General features: G+C 43.9%; 1 protein-coding gene across 2 annotated transcripts; it reads left to right on the forward strand.

Moving 5' to 3' along the window:
- The first annotated feature begins 5,051 nt into the window (after positions 1-5,051).
- On the forward strand, positions 5,052-22,821 carry ldb1b (LIM-domain binding 1b). Of its 2 annotated transcripts, none has more exons than XM_028973683.1 (11): positions 5,052-5,478; positions 14,187-14,289; positions 15,995-16,039; positions 17,199-17,274; positions 17,357-17,459; positions 19,442-19,614; positions 19,710-19,832; positions 19,975-20,058; positions 20,175-20,298; positions 20,398-20,540; positions 21,257-22,821. In XM_028973683.1, the coding sequence occupies exons 1-11, from the start codon at positions 5,451-5,453 to the stop codon at positions 21,485-21,487; spliced, it is 1,233 nt and encodes a 410-aa protein (XP_028829516.1). In that variant the 5' UTR covers positions 5,052-5,450; the 3' UTR covers positions 21,488-22,821. The 2 variants fall into 2 exon arrangements, with proteins under 2 accessions (XP_028829516.1, XP_028829515.1); XM_028973682.1 differs by lacking the exon at positions 5,052-5,478 and adding an exon at positions 10,200-10,330.
- The last annotated feature ends 230 nt before the right edge of the window (positions 22,822-23,051 follow it).

The raw sequence follows: 23,051 nt of genomic DNA on the forward strand, positions 1-23,051 counted from the left end.
CAGGCTTGGGACCAGCACCAAGAAATACACTGTCACCAGCGTCCCCAGTGAGTTAATTTGTCACCAATGACCAAATAACATTATTAATATATTCAGTTATTTATTTACCTCATTTGTAATGTAAAGATAAACATTTAGGCAATTATCATAATAAAAATATTTTCTTTATGATCAGACTTAAATCTATGATGCCTTTGTATCTAATGAGCAGTAGTTATATTTTCGTTTCTTTAAAGAAATGTTGGCAAATAGCGCCCTCTCCAGCTCAGGTTTGTCATATTGACTATACTGGACCTTTAAATGTCTCTGAAATATTCAGAGGACCATAACCTATACCATTTGCTTCAGAAACATTAAAGCATCTCTGATCTAGATTCATTAAAATGACAAGCCAATGTGTATGAAGTGTGTGAAGGGCAGTGGTGGCCTAGCAGTTAAGGAAGTGGCTTCCATAATCAGAGGGTTGCCGAGAGGTCCCCTTGATCAAGGTACAGTTCCCACACCCTGCTCCCCGGTGCCTGGTTGCTCACTAAGGGTTAATGCAGAGGATATATTTTGTTGTGTCATCGTATGCTGTGCTGCGGTGTTTCACAGTCACTTTGTTTTCAAGTTACAAGAAATAATCTAATTGGCAATTTGAATATAGCTGTGCAATATTTCAGAAGTCATTTTGTATTTTATAATTATTCCATAATTCTTTATATTGGTACTTCTGTCTCATAAAAGCACCCTTTTCACTGGAAGGGCAGGAGAATCAGGTTTTGATTACTGAAGCACTGACGGTGAAATTACAATATAGAAAACACTGGGTATTGTGTTTATTGTGATTTATTAATCTATTGTGCCAAAACATTAGAAGAAAGGAATTCAAGGGCAACTGAAGAATACTTAATATGCCACGTGCATAATTATAGCAGTACAACACACAGTGAAATGCACCCTGAAACACACCCTTGTCGTGCTCCTGTGTTGAGGTCATACATGGAGTTCATACATGGAAACACTTTCAATCTTATAACATCTCTAAATTTAGAATCAAAATGAATGGGTCTAGACATTTAATGTGAGTCTCACTTTTGTCTGGGTGTTTATGATTATAATTCCGCAGTCTTAATTAAAACTGATGCTGTATTCTGTGCCTGAATCACAGTTCTGTATAAATCTGAACCAGTGCTAAATTAGGCAGGTGATCTCACTAGAAAATCAATCTCCTTTTCTTTTCTTCTGTTTTTCCTCCTTTTCTTTGTCGTCTTTTTGCTGGTGTCAGGTTTGGACAACGGTGAACAACACCGTGTCTGTGCGCTCCACTGCTCGCACCTCTCCTTACGCTGGTGCCATTCTCGCTGGATCAGGTCACCAGTGATGTTCAGGCCGCACCAATAGGTCAGCGGGTACAGGCTGTATAATGACTCCGCTCTCAGATGCGGACTGGCAGAGGCACTTTCCCTGGATTATTCAGCAGGGGTTCCATGCCAGTTTCTTCAGTAAAGAAACCATTATTCCCGGCGTTCTCAAACCTGTTAGAACAACGCAGAACAACATTTAATGTCACACTTTTAGAATTTAAAGCCAGCAGTGGTGTTTTTATACACCAGATATCAGACATGAAATGTGAGGCCATGGGTCAGTAGTGGCCTCACGGGGCAGTGGTGGCCTAACGGTTAAGGAAGCGGCTCTGTAATCAGAAGGTTGCTGGTTCGAATCCTGATCCACCAAGGTGCCACTGTGCAAAGTACCATCCCCACACGCCTGTCATGGCTGCCCACTGCTCAGTAAGGGTGATGGTTAAAAGCAGAGGACACATTTAATTCTGTGCACCGTGTGCTGTGCTGTGTTTCACAATTACTTTTTTTATTTTATTTATTTACATATTGTTTTGTAACAATGTTTCCAATAAATTTGTAATTGTAGTTTAAAAAATAAATAAGCCTGACTTTAATGCTCCTGTAGTGTTTCTAAAAGGGCCAACGATGAAGGTGGCGGTTTCTGACATGTGGTGCTCCAGGGGTGACACATGCAGGGACAGGAGCATCTGCTGGCACAAAAAATCTAACTCAAAGTAAATCTCTTCCAGGCTGTTTTTCCGGATATCTCTTAAAGGCCATGATTTGAAAAAAAAAGTAAATGGGACAATAAGTTCATTATCTATTCATGAGGGCATTCAGTCAGAATCTCACGTCTTCCCCTCTTTCTTCCTTGAATCTCTCGTTCTGGCTGAGATGAGACAGTTGTAGTCCGGTTGGTGTCTCTTCTTTCACCCTCCTTGTCTCTGCTCGCTCTGTTATTTAGTGAAGTGCCGCTGTCCCCTCCCCCTCCATCCCCTCCTTCTCTCACTCCACATCTTGAAACAGACACTGTTTGAAACAGGGCCAGCGCGTCTTCGGAGACGGGAGGGAGGCCTGAGAAAAGTGGGTCACCTTCAGGCTGTATCCGGACTGCCGAGGAGACTTTATTATTTATCCCAGGTATGCAGAAGCAGATGTGTAAATAAGAGAGAAAGAAGGAGAGACCCCTCCTCCGTCCCTACTGTTTTTCCACTAGCGGCAGGAAACCCAGAGTACCCCTCAAATGGAAAGGACAGAAGGGGGGAAGAAACACACAAACACACAGCTGTCTGCAGTACTATTTCCTGCTAAAACAAGCATTTTATACAGAATATTAAAAATGGCAGGAGTGCTCTCACTCTGGCACTGTGTGTGTTTAAAATTGAAATACATCCAGGTAGGGTACGCTCACGCTGGCCGGGTGTGTTTCTCTGTGCTCCAGCGTGTGTTTGGACAGGCCTTGCACTCACGCTACATACTCTGCACTCTGTGTGGCCCCTGGGGATGCAAGGCTGTTGCTGAGGTGGCAGAAATTGGCGAGGGAGGGGGATAGTGTAAATGAGCTGCATGCTCTGCCCTTTAACGTGACACCCTGCCTGCCCATCAGCCCCCACGGGTGCCAACGCCGCTCAGGGAGTGGGTGACACTGAGCTTTATTTTTGTCACTCCTTTTCTCTGCCGAATTTTTTCTGGAAGTGAGCAGGGAGCATCTGTTCCCAAGGAACTGAGGAGCTGGAAGATCTGACAGGGAGACGGCCCCCTCACAGCTGCAAGGCTTCGGAGGAGTTGAGGGAGACACTGATCATGGTGATAGAGCCATCACACAGACACACATTCCAGCGCAACAACAGTACATTTCACACACACACACACACACACACACACACACACACACACACACACACACACACACTCATACGTTGACAACATCTGCATTGGGAGTTCCAGCGAGCTCTGTCTCTGATGCGGGGGTGTAGAAAAGTAAATGAAACCCGGCGGGGCGACCACCTCTCTCGCCCGATGCTTCCATGGCCGTTCAGAGGCAGCCATGATACTGGCCTGGGTTGGAGCTCATTAGGGGCATCGGGTGCAGACTTGAAGGCCGCACCCACATGTCGGTGTTCCATTTCCATTGTGTGTGCAAACAAGTGATATAGGGATTGTGACTTGTGTTCATTAAGCATTTTTTAAGTGCCTGCCTGTGTGCAACCTGCCTGCACAATTGCAGCTCTGCCACATTGCCATGGCGACAGTGCCCTATCCAGGTACACTGTTGTGAGCTAATCTCCTCCTCTCCACCCACCCTTCCCCTTTTTCCTCCTTTTCTTGTCTAATTAACTCTGCTGAATATTCCCCCTTCAAACCCTCACAGTGATACAGCACGGGCTGACTAACGAGAAGGGGGTGGGCTCATTGTCCCTTATTAGAGCTGAAAGCACGCAGGCATGGACAGAAATCTCGGCGTGGCAGTTGGAGATGTGCGCGGGAGCCTGTCAGTGCGTGACTGAAGGAGAGAGAGATGGGATGAGAGGGTGAAGGAGTGTGTATTTCTGTTTTTGTCTGTGTGTATTTGAATGTACAGTCTGTGTGTTTTCCGGTGCTTCAGCTTGACAGTCCCAAGCGCCTTGCTCAGCCTCAGGGGGACTGTTTACTCTGTCAGAGCCACTGTCACGCAGCCATGCCCCCTCCTCCAAAATCTGCCCTTCATCTCCCCATCACTCCCTTCTTCTCCACAGCTCTTCTGTCTTGTCTGCATATGTGCATGTACGTTTTCCCACCCTGAAACTGGTTCTGAGAGATGTCGACCTGTCAGCGTGCCCACATGAATCAGCTGAGCGATGCTCTAATGCCTTTCTATGTCTACCAGGAGGCCAGTAAGTTACAGCAGAAGCCGGCCAGTATGTCAGGTAGAGAGACCGCAGCCATGTCATGTTTAGCCAGACACGTACCCCTGATGAAGTGAACATGACCACATGATCATGCTTTTCTTTTCTACACACACAATTCTCTCTCTCTCTCCCTCTCTCTCTCTCTCTATATATATATATATATATGTGTGTGTGTGTGTGTGTGTGTGTATATATATATATATATATAGAGAGAGAGCGAGAGCGAGAGAGAGAATTGTGTGTGTGTGCTGATAAAGGATAAAAAAATGACCAATAACCAAGAGTGCTTGGTTTTAAAGCTCCCCCTTGGAGAAAAAGTCATGACCTTTATCTGAACCGCTCAGTTATTAATGAGCATTGCCAGTCCCTCAACACGCATCCCTAACCCACATTAACACACGCTGAACACAGCCCATGTCTGGCCGCAGTCTCGCCGGTATCAGGTCTGGTATCTGTTCATCCGCAGAGAACGAGAAGGAGGGGACGTGTGCGTCAGATAGATGGATAAAAGGCTGGAATCAAAGCAAAGATGGCAGCCCTGCAAAGGTGTAGAGGAGTGTTCAAGAGTGGGTGAGGGCATCCGTGTGACAAACTGCAGAGACTAATGGAGCGAGAGAATGAAAGAGGGGATGTAGGAGGGGACACCTCCACCTCCAAACGCCATCGCCTGCCACCAGACTCTCCTGTTGGAGTCGCAAAAACAGACCATACACCTTTAAAAAGCAGAGGGTGGGGAGGGGAGGGGACCTACATCACATGGCTGTTATTCTCTGAAATCTGCCTCTCAGGTCACTTTGACAGTCCTCCCTCCCTCTCTCTCTCTTTCTTGCTCTAGTTCTCTCCTCCCACCCGCATTGCTATCTGCACTCTAATGAGCGTGAGGGCACAGCCGAGGCTGGAGCAGCACAAACACAACTCCCTTCTTCCCTCTCTGGCTCTCCAGCTCTCATTCCTTTGTGCTCTTGTTCTTTTTTTAACCTTTCCCTCGCTCGCTCGCTCGCTCACTCACTCACACCCTCCCCTTCTCCTCCTATCCCTGACTTTCTCTCTCTCTCTCTCTCTCTCTCTCTGTTGATCTCCCTACTGCTGCGTGCGGACCTCTGGATAACAGACGCCCATGAGCGGGAGGCAGTAGCAGTGACGGTTGGCTGGAGCGAGGGAGGGAGTAAGAGAGAGACCGAGCAACACCACCATTCCTCCATTCCGCTGGAAGCAGCAGGACCAGGCATGTGAGAAGATGTCCGTGGGAGGCTGTGCGTGTCCGGGTAAGCGCCCAGGCTGTGTTGCCGTGACTACCTTCGTTGCCCTGTGTGTTGCCAAGTTGCTGTTGGTGGTGAGCCCAGGCCCCGAGAGGATGGGAGGGGGGCTTTTTTGGTGTTCTGCTTGTTGTTTGTCCCCTGTTCAACAATGTCAAATCTTCGTAAAGCGTGGGTGACCTGCTGCACTCCCAGCATGCTGCTCTGTGACTTGAGGAGAACATGGTGAAGGTTGCACCCCTTGTACAGCTGTTTTGCATTGGTTCATCCTGGAGGGGGAGTGGGGGTGGCTGCATCATCACAGTTTACTGCCTGGCTGACATGGCCGTTGTTGTTGCTGCTGCTGATGATCATTTGTGGCCTAAATTCCGAGCAGACTGCAGAAGGGAAATTGGGGCTTTTTTTCCCCTTGTTCCTCATTGGCTATCCTGTTTCATGTATAATAACAGATGTTGAGGTTCCTCGGGCTTAGTGGAGCAGATTTGTATGTTCTTTCTCTTTCATGTGGAAATAATTAAATGAAGCTGTTTGGAGGGGGGTCCACTGTGTCCTTTCTTGCAAAAGTTAATTAAGGCATAAGGTTGCAAATGAACTAGCCAATGAGTAAAGACATGTAGTGTCCAATCCTGCCATGTTTTTGGAAACATATTCTTGTTTTTGGAAACATATTCTTAGGCAGTGGTGGCGCAGCGGTTAAGGAAACGGCCCTGTAATCAGAAGGTTGCCGGTTCGAATCCCGATCTGCCATGATGCTACTGAGGTGCCACTGAGCAAAAGCACCGCCCCCACACACTGCTCACTGGGTGCCTGTCATGGCTGCCCACTGCTCACACAGGGTGATGGGTTAAATGCAACAGTTCGGAATCTGGGCAGCATCCCAAATTGATATGCTTGCTGATAACCCCACATGTCCATTCACGGTAATGTGACCATTTGAAAAATGAAAACCAGAAGATGGTTGCGGGAGTAAGAACAGTTTTTTTTATTCCCTCCCTAATGAGTCATGTTTTCCTTCGAAGAACTGAACCAGTGAGCGCTTTCACTCTCCTTGCTGCCAAACCACTTGGCCATTGTAAGAGTTCAGACACATTACAAAGCAATGGCTATATGCGACTTCTCTGGGTTGCCTAGGGTGCTTTTTACATGAATGAACCATATGGAGGATATATGTATGTTTTTGTATGTCATTTACAGAAATGGCTCTCTATAAACTAACCATCACAGTTGAATTGCAACTCCAAGATTTTTCTAAAATTCACCAGCCAAACCACAGAAACAGACAATGTGGTTAAAACAATACTGAACAACTATGCAACTTTATACACTATTAATTATAGTGCTTATGCTTAGGAAGGGTCCCATAGTCCAAGGGTCCAAACTGAATAAAATAGGTGTGTTGTTGTTGAAATTCAATAAATATTGGACATGAAATGTCTGTCATAGCTATAGAAAAGTCACTTCACTTTTTTCAAAGCTTTTCTGAGGTCCTCCATACTGGTTTGTATCTGCAGTGTTTATGAGGGTACAACTCCAAGGACCATTTTGTCCAATCGCAGCGTCTTCTGTAATGTAAAAGATAGGCACATGCACTGGGGTTGAGTGGCTGGGGGGGCAAAGTTGGGAGACAGTTTGGGCCATGTAATTTCACAGTTGGTGCAGCAACACGCCCAGTGTGACATAACGGAGCGAGTCGGCCTGACGATGGCCCATTAAACGCCTCACTGCTCTCTCTTCTCATCCTCCCATCTACAGAGAGGGAGCCAGAGAAAGCCACAGAAAATATTCCACAGATCAGAGAGCTTTATCATATTTCCTTCTGAGCACAGAGACCAGTCGGCTGAAGCAGGAAACATTTGTCTGACACATGTGAACAGTTAATGAGAGGAGGTCATGGACAATTCCACAGAAACACTCTTCAGTGTACAGGATTGCGGGATTGTGTGTGTGTGTGTGTTTTTTTTTTTGTGACTAAAATGGTGGGATAGAAGTCTGGACGGATAAAAAGAAAGAATTATATGCTCCTTGTTTCCCTTGCTCTCTCCTGACAGTGCGTCACTGTATTTATAAGCAGACTTCCCCCATCCCTCTTGTGGGATGCCTTGTGGGATGCCTCTTCTGAATTCATGAACTCACAGCAGATTTTTCTGGTTTATTTTACATTTGGACATAAAGGAAATACAGAATATTTTCTCTTGAAGAATCACTGGGGAATCCATAACTGAACACTAATAGAGTTTGGCTTACGGGAGGGGTGTTTGCGTGTGATCATGACCTATGGGTGGTGACGAGGTGATGGAATACACGCATGTGAATGTACCAGGGGGCTTTGTGAGTGGGTTGCAGCGATCGTGCTCTGTGCACTCCTGGCTCTGTTTACATTCCACTGCCATGTAGAACACGCAGAACCTCCCTCCTCTTGTGTGGTCTGAACTACACCATCGTCTGCCTGAACATGTGAGCATTCTGTCATCCCAGTGGCTGTGTAATTTGGTGGTCTACACACACCTCCACAGCATTTCATGTTTGATGTTTTACATGCATAAGCGTTGCCAGGATTTGGTCTTTCTTCCCCTCTCTGTGTGTCTCTGTGTGTCTGTCACTCCCTGCCTTCCACCGCCCCTTTCCCCTCCTCTCCATTTATTGCTCTGTTCCCCTGTGCTTCTCTCTGCTTCCACACAGAGGCTCACATGGTGCCCTTGATTGCAGGAAAATGACTTAAACCAGTACAAAAATGGCAACCACTCACACACACACAAAGGCTGAGCAGTGCAGAGTTGCACAACAGCATGGATTCCTCAGCTAGGGGAGGTGTGCCAGCTTGAGAGAGCGAGTGATGAAAGAAAGAAAGAAAGAAAGAAAGAGGATGGAGTGGGCATTTCTGTGTTGAAGGGGAGGGTCAGAGAGAATGTGAGAGACAGCAAAAGAGAGGGCTCTCACTTAGCTTGGCTGTTTCACTGTTTCTCTGGCAGACTGATCTGTTGTTGGCCACACTCAGCCTCCCTGTCTGGGCTGATCAGACCTGTCTTACAGCAGCCAGATCTGAAACAAAATGGCTTCCTGTGCTGAGAACCGACCGTCAGGGCAATGTCACAATCCCATCAGCCCTGAGGGCAGAACCGTGCATGGTGAGAGGACAGGCTGTTCACACAGGCATTACTACATTATCACAATTCAACCATGCAATTACCGAAAGGTCTATTTAAAACATAACAATAAAGTAAAGTGAAGTGATTGTCACATGTGATACTCAGAAGCACAGCACACGGTGCACACAGTGAAATTTGATCTCTGCATTTAACCCATCACCCTGATTGAGCAGTGGGCAGCCATGACAGGCGCCCGGGGAGCAGTGTGTGGGGATGGTGCTTTGCTCAGTGGCACCTTGGCAGATTGGGATTCGAACCAGCAACCTTCTGATTACGGGGCCGCTTCTTAACCGCTAGGCCACCACTGCCCCGTTTCTCATTAGTCTCATATTCTCATAATAATTCTCATTATTTATTCCACAATTGCAATTTATTAATGTTGCTTCTTATCGTATCTTGCAATGTAGAAGACAAAAGACTGTCTTTACTCATTGACTAGTTCATTTGCAACCTTATGCCTTAATTAACTTTTGCCAACTTATTTGTCTGATGCTTCACACAGTTGGTCATCCATGCTCAACTACAATCAGCAGTTTTCATTTTCTGACCAAAGACCCAAATGCTGACCATATTCTATTTAAATGTGGGTCCTGGAGGCAGTTTGTCAGTCATTGCCCTGGGATTGGAAACTGACCACTGATGCAACGCTAAAGATGCCTTTTGATAACTCCTCTTTCATATTTATTATACGTTATATTCTTTATGTACACCTTCACACACTGCATGTATAGAATTTGCACTGAATGACAGCAATGTTCCTCTTTGGGACATTTGGTGGCACATATTCATTGCACTATTAAAACAGTAATTGACAGTGCAAGTGGCTGTTTCATGTGCACATCACATTATCTAGAATTTTAGGAGGTTTTAAATAATGTGTGGAAATTGCATCTTATGGTCCAAATATTTAACTTCCAGCTATATATCTCAGCATAATGTTAAAGGCACAATGTTAATTCAGTGTAATTAACAATCATGACAACAGAAGGAGTTGGCACAAGATTGCTCCACTTGTAGCCCATGGATTGGCTCCATGACAGCCGAGCACTCAGATGAATTAAAAAGCAACATCCAAACACATCGCAATGGACAGCAGCGTGAACAACAAACGCTGTACCCGAGAGCCGGTTCTGTCTCTCTCCGAGCCTAGATAGCATAATCCCCTCTCTGTGATCAGCTACATCAAAACAGTATTGATCAGCAGGCCCTGGTGCTACAGTAACATAAGCCTCAATAAGAGACCTGTCAATCATGAGGCTAGCCCACCCCCTTCTTAGCATGTCGAGTAGAAGCTATAGGGAAGCTGCAGATACATTATACATGAGAAAATTATGTTTTAAAGATATTTTTGAAAAAAAGGCCACAGCTCTGAGTGTGTCAGGTTGGTTTTGCATTGGGGTTGCGGGATCATGTTGGCTACCCAGCCAAGGAGGCGGAGTAGAGAGAAGATTTAGGGTGGACAGTAAGGGGGGAGCAGAAGGGGGACGGGGGACGTTATCAGGAGTGTGGCAGATGTGCGCCTCTCTGCTTCCTGTTGGCTACAGTGCTGAAGGGCGTAAAAACTGCTGTCCCCAAACTACGCCACTTCACAACAGCAGCCTGGACACCTAAGATATCCTCTAATAACACTGAGCGTACAAGCGAGCAGGGGGGTCATAGTGCATTTATGCCACTGACTGTGCTGGAGGCAATGGAGCAAGAACTAGAAACTGCAGGTGAGAAAATGGGGATTCTTTAGTTCTTTTGCTTGGATTTCTCAGTGAGTGTGGATGTCAGAAATACTGTTCCATGTTTTACTACATGTGGCTTAGTTTTTACCACCACGTCTTCCATAAATATGTTGTGGCGGCAAGGTTCTGATGATTGACAAGTGACTTCTGCCTGGTTTATGAATACCGTTTGAGACCCACACTGTGTGTAGGGAGGAGCATTAGCTGCTGGAGTTCTGCTGATAAGGCTGCTGGCGTGACCACTAAAAAGATCCTTTATGTGCCTGACCCCTGAACACCACAAGAGATTAACCCCTCTGTACCATTTGAATGAATGACTCCCAGCTCCTCTCCACCAGCCACATCACTGGGTGGTTTCCATGGAGACGAAGGCTTTAGGATGATTGGGCGAATTTGTCTAACACATCCACCAGCTCAACCAGAGCACAAATTCTGACATTACCTATACATTCATCAACAGACGGTCATTTCAACCAGACTACCCGCAACAAGAGTCCAACTCTGTCCATATGGAGGTCTTACTATGATATCTGATTAAAATATCGGAGGCGCATTAGAGGGATTTAGAGATTTGGAAGACAGTCCATACATTAATATTTTTCACTGAAAAGAGATCTTACTGCAATCTGCTCTTAGGAGCGGAATCCTGTGGCCCAGCTGGGATGATTCCTTCTCTGACACAAACTAGTGGAAATGTATTTAATGTGCAGCATTTACCCAAAAACAAAAATGCGCCTATAGTTATTCAATTACAATGGTGCTTTGCACTTTAAACTTGAGTGAATGAAGAAATTTTCAATAAAATATTTTAACTGAATTATAAGGAGCTGCTACATTCATCACCAGGAATGATATGGACCATGAGAAGCAGATTCTGCACTAGTGGAAGTATGACCTGTGTGAAATGATATGTTGTGTATTCAGAACTATGCACATAATACAGAATTATGAGAATGATGGTAGTGATCAGTTTATAGACTCCCTTCACCTCACTTTCCACTTTCTTAAACATGAAAAAAAATTCATTTGTGACTCTGAGGTGACAATTGGTTTAGGTTTTGGTGATAGAAATATACATTGATTTTGCTCTTTTGACCTTATGCAGACAGTATTGATTTTTTGTCTAAACTGCTCGTTTGGGGCAAATGGAAAAAACACTTTGTTGCTCCTCCACCTCATCATCGAAAATCATTCGGCTCATTCCTTAAGTAGCTATGATATTTACATATGCAAATTAATAATCGATACCTTTGGACAAGGTTGATAGGGGATTTACAAAAATAATCTGACAGGACCTGCTTATTTTATCGAACGGATTTTACAGAAGGAAATCTGTAATAACTTTTCACAGCACAGCCAACAGAACAAGAGGCTGTTGCAGTGCAACATGGTATTATTTTACTATAACAGAAATGACACGGCTCGGTTTCCGTACGACGGGACGGGGGGAGGGCTGGATCCTCTCTCACTGCCGGGCCGGGCCGGCCTGGGCCGGCCTCCAGTCTGCGGGATAGAGAGAGGGAGGGAGGGAGAGAGAAGGAGGAGGGCCTTCCGCTATTGTTCACGCCTGCCCTGGAACAAAGGGCTTAACGGGGTCCGTACGGAATACCGCGGGAGGCTTTTGCTTATGGACCCGGCCTCGCGTTGAGGGAACCGTCGCTGCTCGGCCGTGCCCCGGATGTCGGGTTCTGGTTCGTCTTCTCGGTGGCGAGTTGCGTGTTATCCTGAGACCAGCCAGCCACCGTACCCGCCGCCCTGCACTCACTACCGGAGCTGAGCCAAACGCGTCGCTTGTCCCGGACTTTCACCAGGTAACCCTTCCCGATTTCAGACAATATCCAGCGTGGCTCTCGCCGTGTCGACGTTAGCGGAGCGGGACTTCTTTTGTGCTCACGGGAGCGCTTAACGGGAGCTTTTGCTTCGGTTAGCCGACATGCTAAGGCGCTACCTGACCAGATGGCTGTTGTGTGTGTAAAGGAGCTCAGCTGCGCAAGGCTAAAAGGAGCTAAATAATCACCGTTAAAAGTCGAGTAGAGAAAGGCGTTGTACCGATGTCTGCTGTTTTAGTTAGCGGGCTAACACAACACAGGCGCCGGTGCAGCAGGCTGGCTAGCCTCGGTAATGCCGAGGGGTGAGAATCTCGCCTCTCATGCCCACAGATGATGAATTCGGACTTTCTCCTGATTCTGCCACAATGCCGGGGATGTGTTTGTTTGGCTGTTTATGGCCAAGTGAACGAGAACATTTAAGGAGTGAGAAGGTTCCTTTGAATTGGAGGCTGTATTCGTGGCTCCCCATCTAACTTGTTCAGTTGATGAAAAAACCGCCAGTGTTCACACGTGTTTTGTGGCAAGAAATGTCACAGAATCCGAGAGAAACACTGCAGCATGTATGAACTCACGTTTTAGACGTTTCAGCTTGATGTGTATTGAAAGTGTGTGTGTGTGTGTTGTGGGCTTTAGGGAGATGGGATTTGTGCACAGGAAGTGCAGTTTGATGCTTGATTCGATTTAGACAGTCATTAACCACCCACCAAGCCATCCCAGTTAATGGCGCGCTCTTAAGATCTAATGGACGTGTATTTATTTATTTATTATGGTGCAGCAGTTCTCCTCGCCCCGATCGGACATTCCCCACTGTATAGTTGCTGCTGTATAGTTTCCAGTCTCAGTGTTGCTCTCTGCCTTCAACCTGACCCAGTGGCATCTTTAACCTTCTAGGGCATCGACATGAGCCTGTGGCCTGTTGGTAGCGCTTGTGACTTCAGGTGGCATTACGTGACGTTTGACAGAGACTCTCTGTGTCCAGTGTCCCTCTGCTTGGTGAATATTTTATGGCCGGACTGTGTGTGGTATGAATGTTTGATGAGCGACCCGGTGCAGTGTAGGCCAGACGGTTTCCTGTCTAATGGACTGCTCTCTGATTGCAGCGCCTTTTCTCTGGTATTTCTACGTATGCAGTGAAGAACGTTGAGGATGCATTTGTGTCTCTTCCCCTCTGTAATAGCCAACATTTCTAAGCACCATTCCATTTTTCATTGGCCACAGTTGGCAGGGATGTTTATTGAGATGTGGGTAAGACTAAAGCTGTAAGACTAAAGCTGTAATAATGATTGTTGTTCTGAGCAGCAATAAGTGGCCTGATGTCATTTTAGACAATCTAGACAATCATCTAAAAGGGGCAGGTGGGTGACACTGCTTTCAGACAGCCTGTCCACAGGGAGCATTGCCAGTGGACGGACACCAGAAGAATGGAACTCTAGAGGACGAGCAAAGCCTCTGTGTTTTTTTTTTTTTTTCTTTTCTTACATGGCAGGTGGGGACTTTGAATGACTTTGCAGGATACTGACTCCATCCATAAAACAACACATCATGTTTTCTGCCTATAAAGAGATGATAAAGCAATAAGGTTATTTGCTGAAGCCGCTTGAGGACAGCCACATTATCACTGAAATACAGTGGATTTAATGAGTTACTTTAAGCAGACTTCATTATGGCCATGCTCCCCTCTTGACAAGTCAGATTTATTTTCTAGACAAGTGGGCCTGCCTTTATTAGGCCGCGGCGTCTCTCCGGCGACAGGGGTCATGACCCTGTCTTGGCTGAATAGCTGTGACAGTAGATGGGTTTAATTGGCAGAGAGGGGTGTGGCAGTTCATTTTGACAGAAGCCCATTTTATTGGGTGTTTGGTTTGCTCCATCCACCCCCACTTCACCACCACCACAGAAACATCCAACTATTCCCTTTTGCCCTCATTTGCAGCATTTCGGCAGACATTTTGATATGTACCAGGGTCTCTCTACCGTTTGAATTTGCGAACATTTTTTTTCTTCCATTCCAGGCTGTTCCTCCAAGTCGTTCAAGCTGTACTCCCCAAAAGAGCCCCCCAACGGCAGCGCCTTTCCTCCCTTCCACCCCAGCACCATGCTGGACAGAGATGTGGGGTGAGTGGAGCTTGATCTGGCATGGGCAGAAATGTCTGTCTCGATAAGGGACGTCAGGAACTTGGGGAAAATTCAACTCTGATCTATACAGAAACAGATACAGTAAATGCTGGCAGAAAATAATAGAATAAGCAAACCTGACTTGGAAGTAGAATTTTAGATTTGTCTATTCTTTTGAGGTCAGTATGACTGAGACATGGCATGTTCCAGTTTTTTTTTTAAATCCAGACCAGAATAAATTTTCCTAGATTTCCTACATTTAATAACCTGTACAATTAAATATAAGATTTAAAAATGTACAAAACACCGCTTGTGTAAGTGTACAGACCTTTGTCGTTGTGTTGAAAGGTGAAACTCAGCTTTCTTCTAGACACCTGAAGATTTAATGCCAAAAATGAACAGTGTTTGGAACAGTTCATAATTCCCACCACCTTTGCTGAAAGCAACTCCAAAGCACAATACTGCCACCACCGTTCTGTAATGTGGGTATGGTGTTCTTTTGGCGATGTAAAGTATAGTTTTTGTGCCAAACATTTTGGAATTGACACAATCTCATCAGACTAAAACACGTTTTCCCCACATGCTTTTGGAAGACTTGATTGATCAGGATGTCCAGTCCAGATATATGGAGAATACAGGAGATTGAAGGAGCTGCAGGAATGTGACGGTTACTGTAGTCTTCTTCCATTTTGGTTTCAGAGCCTGCTTTGATTCTTTGTTTCTATTGGTCTCAGTGTGGTCACGGTTTTCACAGGAGCTCGCAGAAGCTTGCAAAGATGTGATTGGCTGAATTGCTGTTGGTGTGCATGCCATAGCAAACAGTGGGGTTTTTTTTAACACTGTGTCTTGTTCTGAAACCCACTTTGATACTGACAGCCCCCAGGTCCCCACAGGAGAAAGCAGGGAACTGCATGCAGCTTGTGGGCTGCAGGTTGTACCCTTTTCCTGACTGGTTCCTTTAACAATGAAAACCTTTTGATGCTTTGAAGCTGTTGTGGTGCCATAGCTGTTTTTCTGTAGCTGTTCTGTTACTGAGAAATTTTCTGTAGCAGTTCTGTAACTGAGAAATCCTACTTTTGAGATTTATTTTCTTTATGGACACGTGTGTGTGTGTGTGTATATATTTCACTTATTAATTTTACATGGTATAAGTAATATTAATCATGTTTTAAACAATCACAAAATCCTGACTTTTTGACAGTGCGTTTTTTTAATCATGCGGTTTAGCTGAGGCAAAACAGGCCATTTGTTGGGATCCATGATAAAAGAGAGACAGGAAGTGGTGTTGTGGAGAGGGCCTGGCATCAGTAGTAGTGGGGTCTCTCTGGTGGAGGAATACTGTGACCCGGAGCCCTGATGAGGAGTGAAGCAGGACAGGGTGGTGTTGACTGTCTCCACTGTGTCTCAGAGATAAGGACTAACGTCTTCCTGTCTGGGGAGTTTTACAAGCAGGAGTCAGTGAGCCACTGATCTTCCCTGCTGTCAACTTTAACATGATACAAAAATGACATTTGCTACAACTGGACATTGTAGGAAATAAAGTAAAATATTATCAATGTTGCATTTACAAAAGTAAAGGTTTTGCAGATAATTGGTGCTCGGAGTAACAGGGCAAGTGATTTAGGAATGCATTTAAGTAAAGAGCAAAGCTCATAGTCCAGTGCAATAAATGATAACTAAATCATTGTATTTTTCGTCCATCTAGCCCTACCCCCATGTATCCCCCGACGTACCTGGAACCAGGTATAGGGTGAGTACGCACATATACATGCGTATATTTTCTTGAATTACTAAGTTAAGGGCAAAGCAGATTACTTTTTTTTTTCCCCTTTCAATGCAGCAAACACACATTGCCATGTGTTGGAAGTGCTGGTTTTCTAATCTTACCTCAGATATTAAAGCATATTTTTAAAGCACCTTTTATGGCTATTATTTAATTACTATTATAATATTGTTATAAGTTTCTTTTTCAGTTTTTATCTACATGGACCAGTGCTTCAGCTCCTTTTGCACTAAGTGCCGTAGTTGGGCAATTTATAATCTGTAGGCTTTTTTCTGTTGAATACTCCTGATAATTTTTGGTGCAGTGCAGTTGGGTAGGGTGATTTATCAAAGGAGGATCGGGATAAAACCTCAATCAGCGATGGGCATTGTTTACGATCACAATGTACAAAAACACACCATTTTTAATTTTTAAATTGAGACACAGGACTGCTGGGGTACTGGTATATTGAATCATGCATGCAGTACCATGGTTCACTGTGTTAAGCCATCAAAACTGAGGCGAGGAGGGCAGTCGTTTTTGACAGTAATGGTTTGGTTATGGCCAAAGTGACGTGGAGCAAATGAAGCAACTGTGTAAGATATGCTGAGTGGCCTGTGCCTTCAAAGACATCCAATTGTATGCAGAGAGCTTGCAGATTAGGGCTTTGCCTGAACAGCATGGATGTCTGCCTACAAGATCCATCATGAGTGCTTTAGCTACATGACCAACACGGAACCAAAAATCTGTCTCATCTTTTGGCCATCAAGCCATATGCCATTCTAAAAGAAGGCAGGCTATTTCTTTTTGCTTAGCCTCTGACCACCATTGCATATTATTTGGTTTTATATCTTAATAAGCTGTTTATTATCTCTGCTATCTTTGGTTTTAGTCTGGCAATATTAGAAAGAAATTTTATAAAAAACAGTCCAATATGGAAATGTCTATGTGATAATTTTTTGCCATTTCACCCAGCCCTATAGTATTGTCCCTTTCTATACTGTTGCCACTTTATGGATATCTGAACACACTGGCACATTTTAAAACTGGGTACATCTGTGTGTACACCTTTCCAGACATACCATGTTAAATGAAAACCAAATATGCAAAGATTTCTGTCTTAATAAACACACCTTTTCTTTTTCAGGAGGCACACACCATACACAAACCAGACAGACTACAGGATATTTGAGCTCAATAAACGGCTACAGAACTGGACAGAGGTGAGATGGATCAACAGGAGGAGGAAATGCGCATTATGTTCTTGGTATGATTTAAATTCATTGTTGTTTTGTCTTTCACTAGGAGTGTGATAATTTGTGGTGGGATGCCTTCACTACAGAATTTTTTGAAGATGACGCCATGTTGACCATTAATTTCTGTTTGGAGGATGGGCCCAAACGCTATAGTAAGTGGAACATAGCTGCCTGAATTATATGTTGTGCACCACATAAGTTGTTATTGATGATGATTGAAATAGCACAGTGGAATTATCAAACACAATAACAACATACAAACCATTCCCCTTTAAATTAATGGTACTCGTGTGGCTTAGGATGTAAACACATCAAACGTGAGCAATAGAGACCAGATTCCTGCGTTTATTAAAAAACTTGTTTTAATGTCTTGAGAGGAATCATGTTTGGTGGCACAGGAAGATAACCACCCATCCAGTTTACACCCTTGGACTGGATGCAGTCCTACCAGAGTTATTTAATTTTTAAAAAAATGTTTATCAATCCTATTATTAGAAACACATGAACATAATTAAAACTAATCCTGAAGGGGGTTGTGGTTCTTGGAAAAGGCTTGAGAAATTGTAGGAAAGTACTACCCCAGAGTAATCGTGTACCCTCTATTCCAGTGGTCTGTTAAACTACTTGCAAATAATATGACCAAAGCCTGTCAGATTCAAGAAGGGTGAGAGTAAAATTTCAGATTATATATTCGGGCTGCAGGATTTGGGGAAAAATACATATTGCAATTATTGAGATCAATATTGCGATTGTGATATGATAAAGGGCACTTGCTTGTATATCAATGAAAAGTCGTATACAAATTACTAATAGTGAAATGTTTAATTTCAAAGTGAAACATACAAACTACTTATAACAACTTGAAATGCAAACGAAAGGAGACTAAAAATTCCTTCTTCACGGGGTCTCCGATTCCAATCATGTCTGTTCTCCGTTGTTGTCCCTGGCTGGTGGAACAACCTGCCCTCCTCCACACGACTAGCCGAGACTATCACCACTTTTAAGAAGGTGAAAACCCTCTTATTCCAAAAATATTACAGACAAATTTAACACATACACATGCATACACATTGAACAAACAAATACAAAATGTATAAATACATTATAATTTTTCTTAGTCTAGCACCCAACACTCTCCGAGCATGCTCTTCAATGACAAGTCTAAGCCTTATCAGGGCTCTTAGTTTGTATACTTGATATTCTATAGAAATCGAACGAGAATTGCTGGTGTCTTCCCATTGTAAGTCGCTTTGGATAAAAGCGTCTGCCAAATAAAGTAAAGTAAAGAAATGCCCAGTCCTTTCAAAATACAATATTCTACAAAATTAAATAATCACAAAAAACTCTTACGACAAACCCTGGTAAGGCTAAACAACTGTTTTGATTATATTTGGTCATTATAAAATCCCGTATTATAGTTGTTACGTTTAACCAAAACGTTGTTTGGAGGCTGACTTGAACACAGGGATGAATAGCTTTGTTAGCTTAGCTAAGGTTAACATTTGTAAACTGAGGTGAATTTCTTTAGGAAACCTTCAAAGTTTGAAAAAAGTTAACTAAACAGCTAAGAACAGTCTAAACGTTGTTTGGAGGCTGACTTGAACACAGGAATGCATAGCTTCGCTAGCTTAGCCTAGCTTAGCTAAGGTTAAGACTTATAAAACGGGATTTTATAATGGCCAAATATATTCAAAACAATTGTCCAGCCTTACCTATGAAATGTAATCCCCTGGGATCTGGTTTGGAGCGTACAGCGGTTTGTACAGCCCCGAGCAGCACAAGAGTGAGGCATTTCTATGCACTTCTCTCCATAGACATGTATATGCGTCACTCCACAGTATGGCGGCAACGTTGACGTACGTGTACCCATATGCGAGTCACGAATCTGAGGTCTCCATTGAACCGAATCGAAAGTCATGTGACCAAACAAGTCACATTTAAATCGCAGCTTTTTGCATTCATGTAATCGCACAGACTGACATCGCGATTACGATTGCGATTAGATTAATCGTGCAGCACTATTATATATTAAATTCTGTACTTCCTTTGCAGATCCTGCACATTTTTTTTCTCCAGTGCGATATAACTGTCTACCTACTATGGTATTGAAACTAATTAATATTGTGTTTTCCAGCAATCGGGCGGACATTGATTCCTCGCTACTTCCGCAGTATATTTGAAGGGGGTGCCACTGAGCTGTACTATGTGCTGAAGCACCCCAAGGAATCCTTCCACAACAACTTTGTTTCCTTGGACTGTGACCAGTGCACTATGGTCACTCAGAATGGAAAGCCGATGTTCACACAGGTGGGTTCCATTCAGCCATTTCACAGGCTGCGGGGACTGATCGATGTCATGGAAAGCCAATTAGTGTTTCCTAATTGCTTTTCTTTTTCTTTTAGGTGTGTGTGGAGGGCCGCCTGTACCTGGAGTTTATGTTTGATGACATGATGAGGATAAAGACGTGGCATTTCAGCATCAGGCAACATCGAGAACTCATTCCACGCAGCATTCTGGCCATGCATGTATGTATTCCTGAAATTGTGAAATGCTGGGTTGGACTAGTATTAAATTCCTTGCTTCTACATAATTTTATGCGACCTCTAGTCATTAGTCATTGCATTCATAAAAATCAGTTTTCAAGTTTTGCTTGAAATTCTTTCTTAGGCCCAGGATCCTCAGATGCTTGACCAGTTATCAAAAAACATCACAAGATGTGGCCTGTCCAACTCTACCCTCAACTACCTCCGAGTGAGTAGTTAAAAAAGAAATTAATTTTATACATATATGGCATCGCCACCATTGTACATTTAAAGGTGCATGGTTGTTGGTCTTCCCTACTACATCTGTCTCTTTCCCTCTACCAGCTATGTGTAATTTTGGAGCCCATGCAAGAGCTCATGTCCAGGCATAAGACGTACAGCCTGAGCCCGAGAGACTGTCTCAAGACTTGCCTCTTTCAGAAGTGGCAGAGGATGGTAGCGCCACCAGGTACTGCTTGAATTTTAACTCCCAGTTAAACTCTCAGAACTCATTGCTTGTGCCTGCCACATGGCTATGATTGTTGTGTGTGTTTTTGTTTTTTCCTAGCTGAGCCAACACGACAGCCACCAAACAAGCGGCGGAAACGTAAGATGTCAGGAGGGAGCACCATGAGTGGTGGGGGCAACAACAACAGTAACAGCAAGAAGAAGAGCCCAGGCAGCAGCTTCCCTTTGTCCAGCCAGGTTCCTGTAAGCAGAGGGCCTTTTATTCATTCAGTTCTGTCTAGGGATTGAATGGTCTTCTGCCCCCTAGTGGATAAATAAACTTGGAATCCGGGGAATGAGGTCTCCCTTGCATGGGCCTGCTGTCCTCTACTGGATATAAGGAAAAAGTGTTTTTTGCAAAAGCTCTGCAAATGACTTCTGAAATAAGCATGTAAGATTCCCATCCCACCAGATCAGCTGAATGAACTGAATTGTGGGACCCGTGCGGTGCAAGCTCCATCCAATCCGTCTGTTTAAGCCCGCTGTGCTCTCATGAATGGTTTCCCTGCTCGGCAAACACATTCACCACTGAGCATTAAGATGCTGCAGGAAAAGATCTGTTCTTGTGCAAAATGATTTGAGTAAATGTGCCCAAAGTTGATCGTTGTAACTGACCTGAATTATGCCAGGATTACTAATCACAATCGTATAATCACCCAGCCCTACGTCATGCAGGCATTTTTACTTGCACGGTGGTCCCAAACCTTTACAAAGAGACCAAGGCAAAGGTTGTACCAACCCTTAAATTGCTGTCCCCACACACAATCATTGACTGGTTAATGGTAAACGTTGTACTGCAGATTCACAATGGAACAAATGTAGCTGTGGTTACTGAAAAATGTGTTGTGTTCTTGTCAACTGGACATTGTAAGCCTGGGACATGGTTGTTATGAATGTTTCTTTGTCATCTCTCTACTTAGGACGTGATGGTGGTGGGTGAACCCACTTTGATGGGAGGGGAATTTGGTGATGAAGACGAGCGTTTGATTACGCGGCTGGAGAACACACAGTTCGACGCTGCCAACGGCATCGATGACGAGGACAGCTTCAACAACTCTCCTGCACTGGGCGCCAACAGCCCATGGAACAACAAGGCTCCCTCTAGCCAGGAGAGCAAGAGTGACAACCCCACTTCTCAGGCCTCGCAGTAAGCCAGTGTTGGTGAAGACGGGGGTGGGGGGGATGAGACATGGAGGGGTGTAATGATGACAACTCTATATCTACCTGCTGAATCATGCTCATTTCATATTGGCTCTTATTGCTGGCCCCCACTCGGCGGCTGCTGTGGGCAGGAAGTTGAACATAGTGACTCACATGGAGTGCTGGAGCGGGATTGAGAGCTGGTGTGTTTTTCAGATTTTATTTTTCCCCAGCCACTCTGTAAAAAAGAGAGAATGACTTCATATTTCAAAGAAACATCTCTAATGCTGTACCCACCCCATTCTCCACATGAGGGGTATAAATGACAGTCATATGGCATGTGACTCAAACACTAGCACTCATCTAGTCTCTGAAACTGTTCAGAGGGCTGATTGTTTTAAAGGTAAATAGCATTTACACACTGCATTTTGGAAGATTTTATCCAAGTTTTATACAGACCTCTCTTGCCCTAGAATGTTTTTTTTATTGTTATTTTATTCTCCTCTCTTCTTTTTAAACTGAAAATTTAAAGCTACAGACCAAGGAGCCATGGGACTAGCAAAGTCCTTAAAATCTCAACCCTCAAATTATTCTATTCTATCTTTTTTTTTTTTTTTTTTTTTTTATACCCCAGAGTAATTTAGTATGGGCTTTGGTTTTCTTTTTGTGTACTTGTGCTTGTATATTTAAGGTAGTAGCAAAAGTTCTGTATAACTGTAATTAAGTGTATTCTTCCTTAGAGTTATCTAAAGCCATCTTGATCTAATGTTTAAAAGAGGAAAAAAATAAATGCAATGTGGCAAAGGAAAAAAACATGGACTTCTCTTTCCTTAAATTCTAAAATTGTGTGGAGATTTAAGTTAAGGGTACAGTCACCATTTAAATAATCAAGTTACCATATTTCCTTAGAATGCAGATTAACCTTTCTATCAACTGAATTAAGAAATTAGTTGCCTTTTGGTTTCTGCTTTACTGCGTGAATACCTGTGAATCACCTACTGTCCAATGCAGAGAACCTAGATATGTACAGTGTGACCATGTGTGCAGATGTAGCAACTCCCATTGTACAGGAGGACACTGGGTGATACACAGGGACAACAATTGAAGGAATAAATTATAAGAAGTACTTCAACTACAACTGATTTCTCTTGTGTTGACCATAGTGGAATGAATGATTTTTCTTTCATTACTTCTTCCTGTCTTGCTTGACGTTTAATGGTGACCTGTACCTCACTGATCCCTGTAGAAAGTTCCCTGTTTCATATATATATTTTTGTTTTTCTTAGTATCTTCTCTTGATTTAATTTAATGTATGGTACCAATAAAATATGAATTTTCACTTTAACTGTGTCTGTGTATGCATTTAAACAGGATCTAAGTTGCCACTGTAATAAACAGGGATTTATATAATGTACAGTTTTGCTGAACTTAAGGCTATAACAAGGATAGTCCCGAAAAGGACCCTGGAACACAGAAGGATGATAAGAGCAGCAAAGATAACTCTATCTCCATCCATGTCTTCAGAACCACCTTCAGATGGCTCCTCTATGCCAACAGGTTATGTGGAAGATCTGC

This window comes from Denticeps clupeoides, chromosome 3 (genome assembly GCF_900700375.1).
Source record: "Denticeps clupeoides chromosome 3, fDenClu1.1, whole genome shotgun sequence".
Classification (NCBI taxonomy): Eukaryota; Metazoa; Chordata; class Actinopteri; order Clupeiformes; family Denticipitidae; genus Denticeps; species Denticeps clupeoides.

Bases quoted from the DNA above. Each gene is read 5' to 3' on its own strand.
- ldb1b (XM_028973682.1), top strand. From the start codon at position 10,282: ATGCCACTGACTGTGCTGGAGGCAATGGAGCAAGAACTAGAAACTGCA. The intron at 19,833-19,974 runs GTATGTATTCCT...ATTCTTTCTTAG, and splicing joins GCAGCATTCTGGCCATGCAT to GCCCAGGATCCTCAGATGCT. The intron at 20,059-20,174 runs GTGAGTAGTTAA...TCCCTCTACCAG, and splicing joins CTACCCTCAACTACCTCCGA to CTATGTGTAATTTTGGAGCC.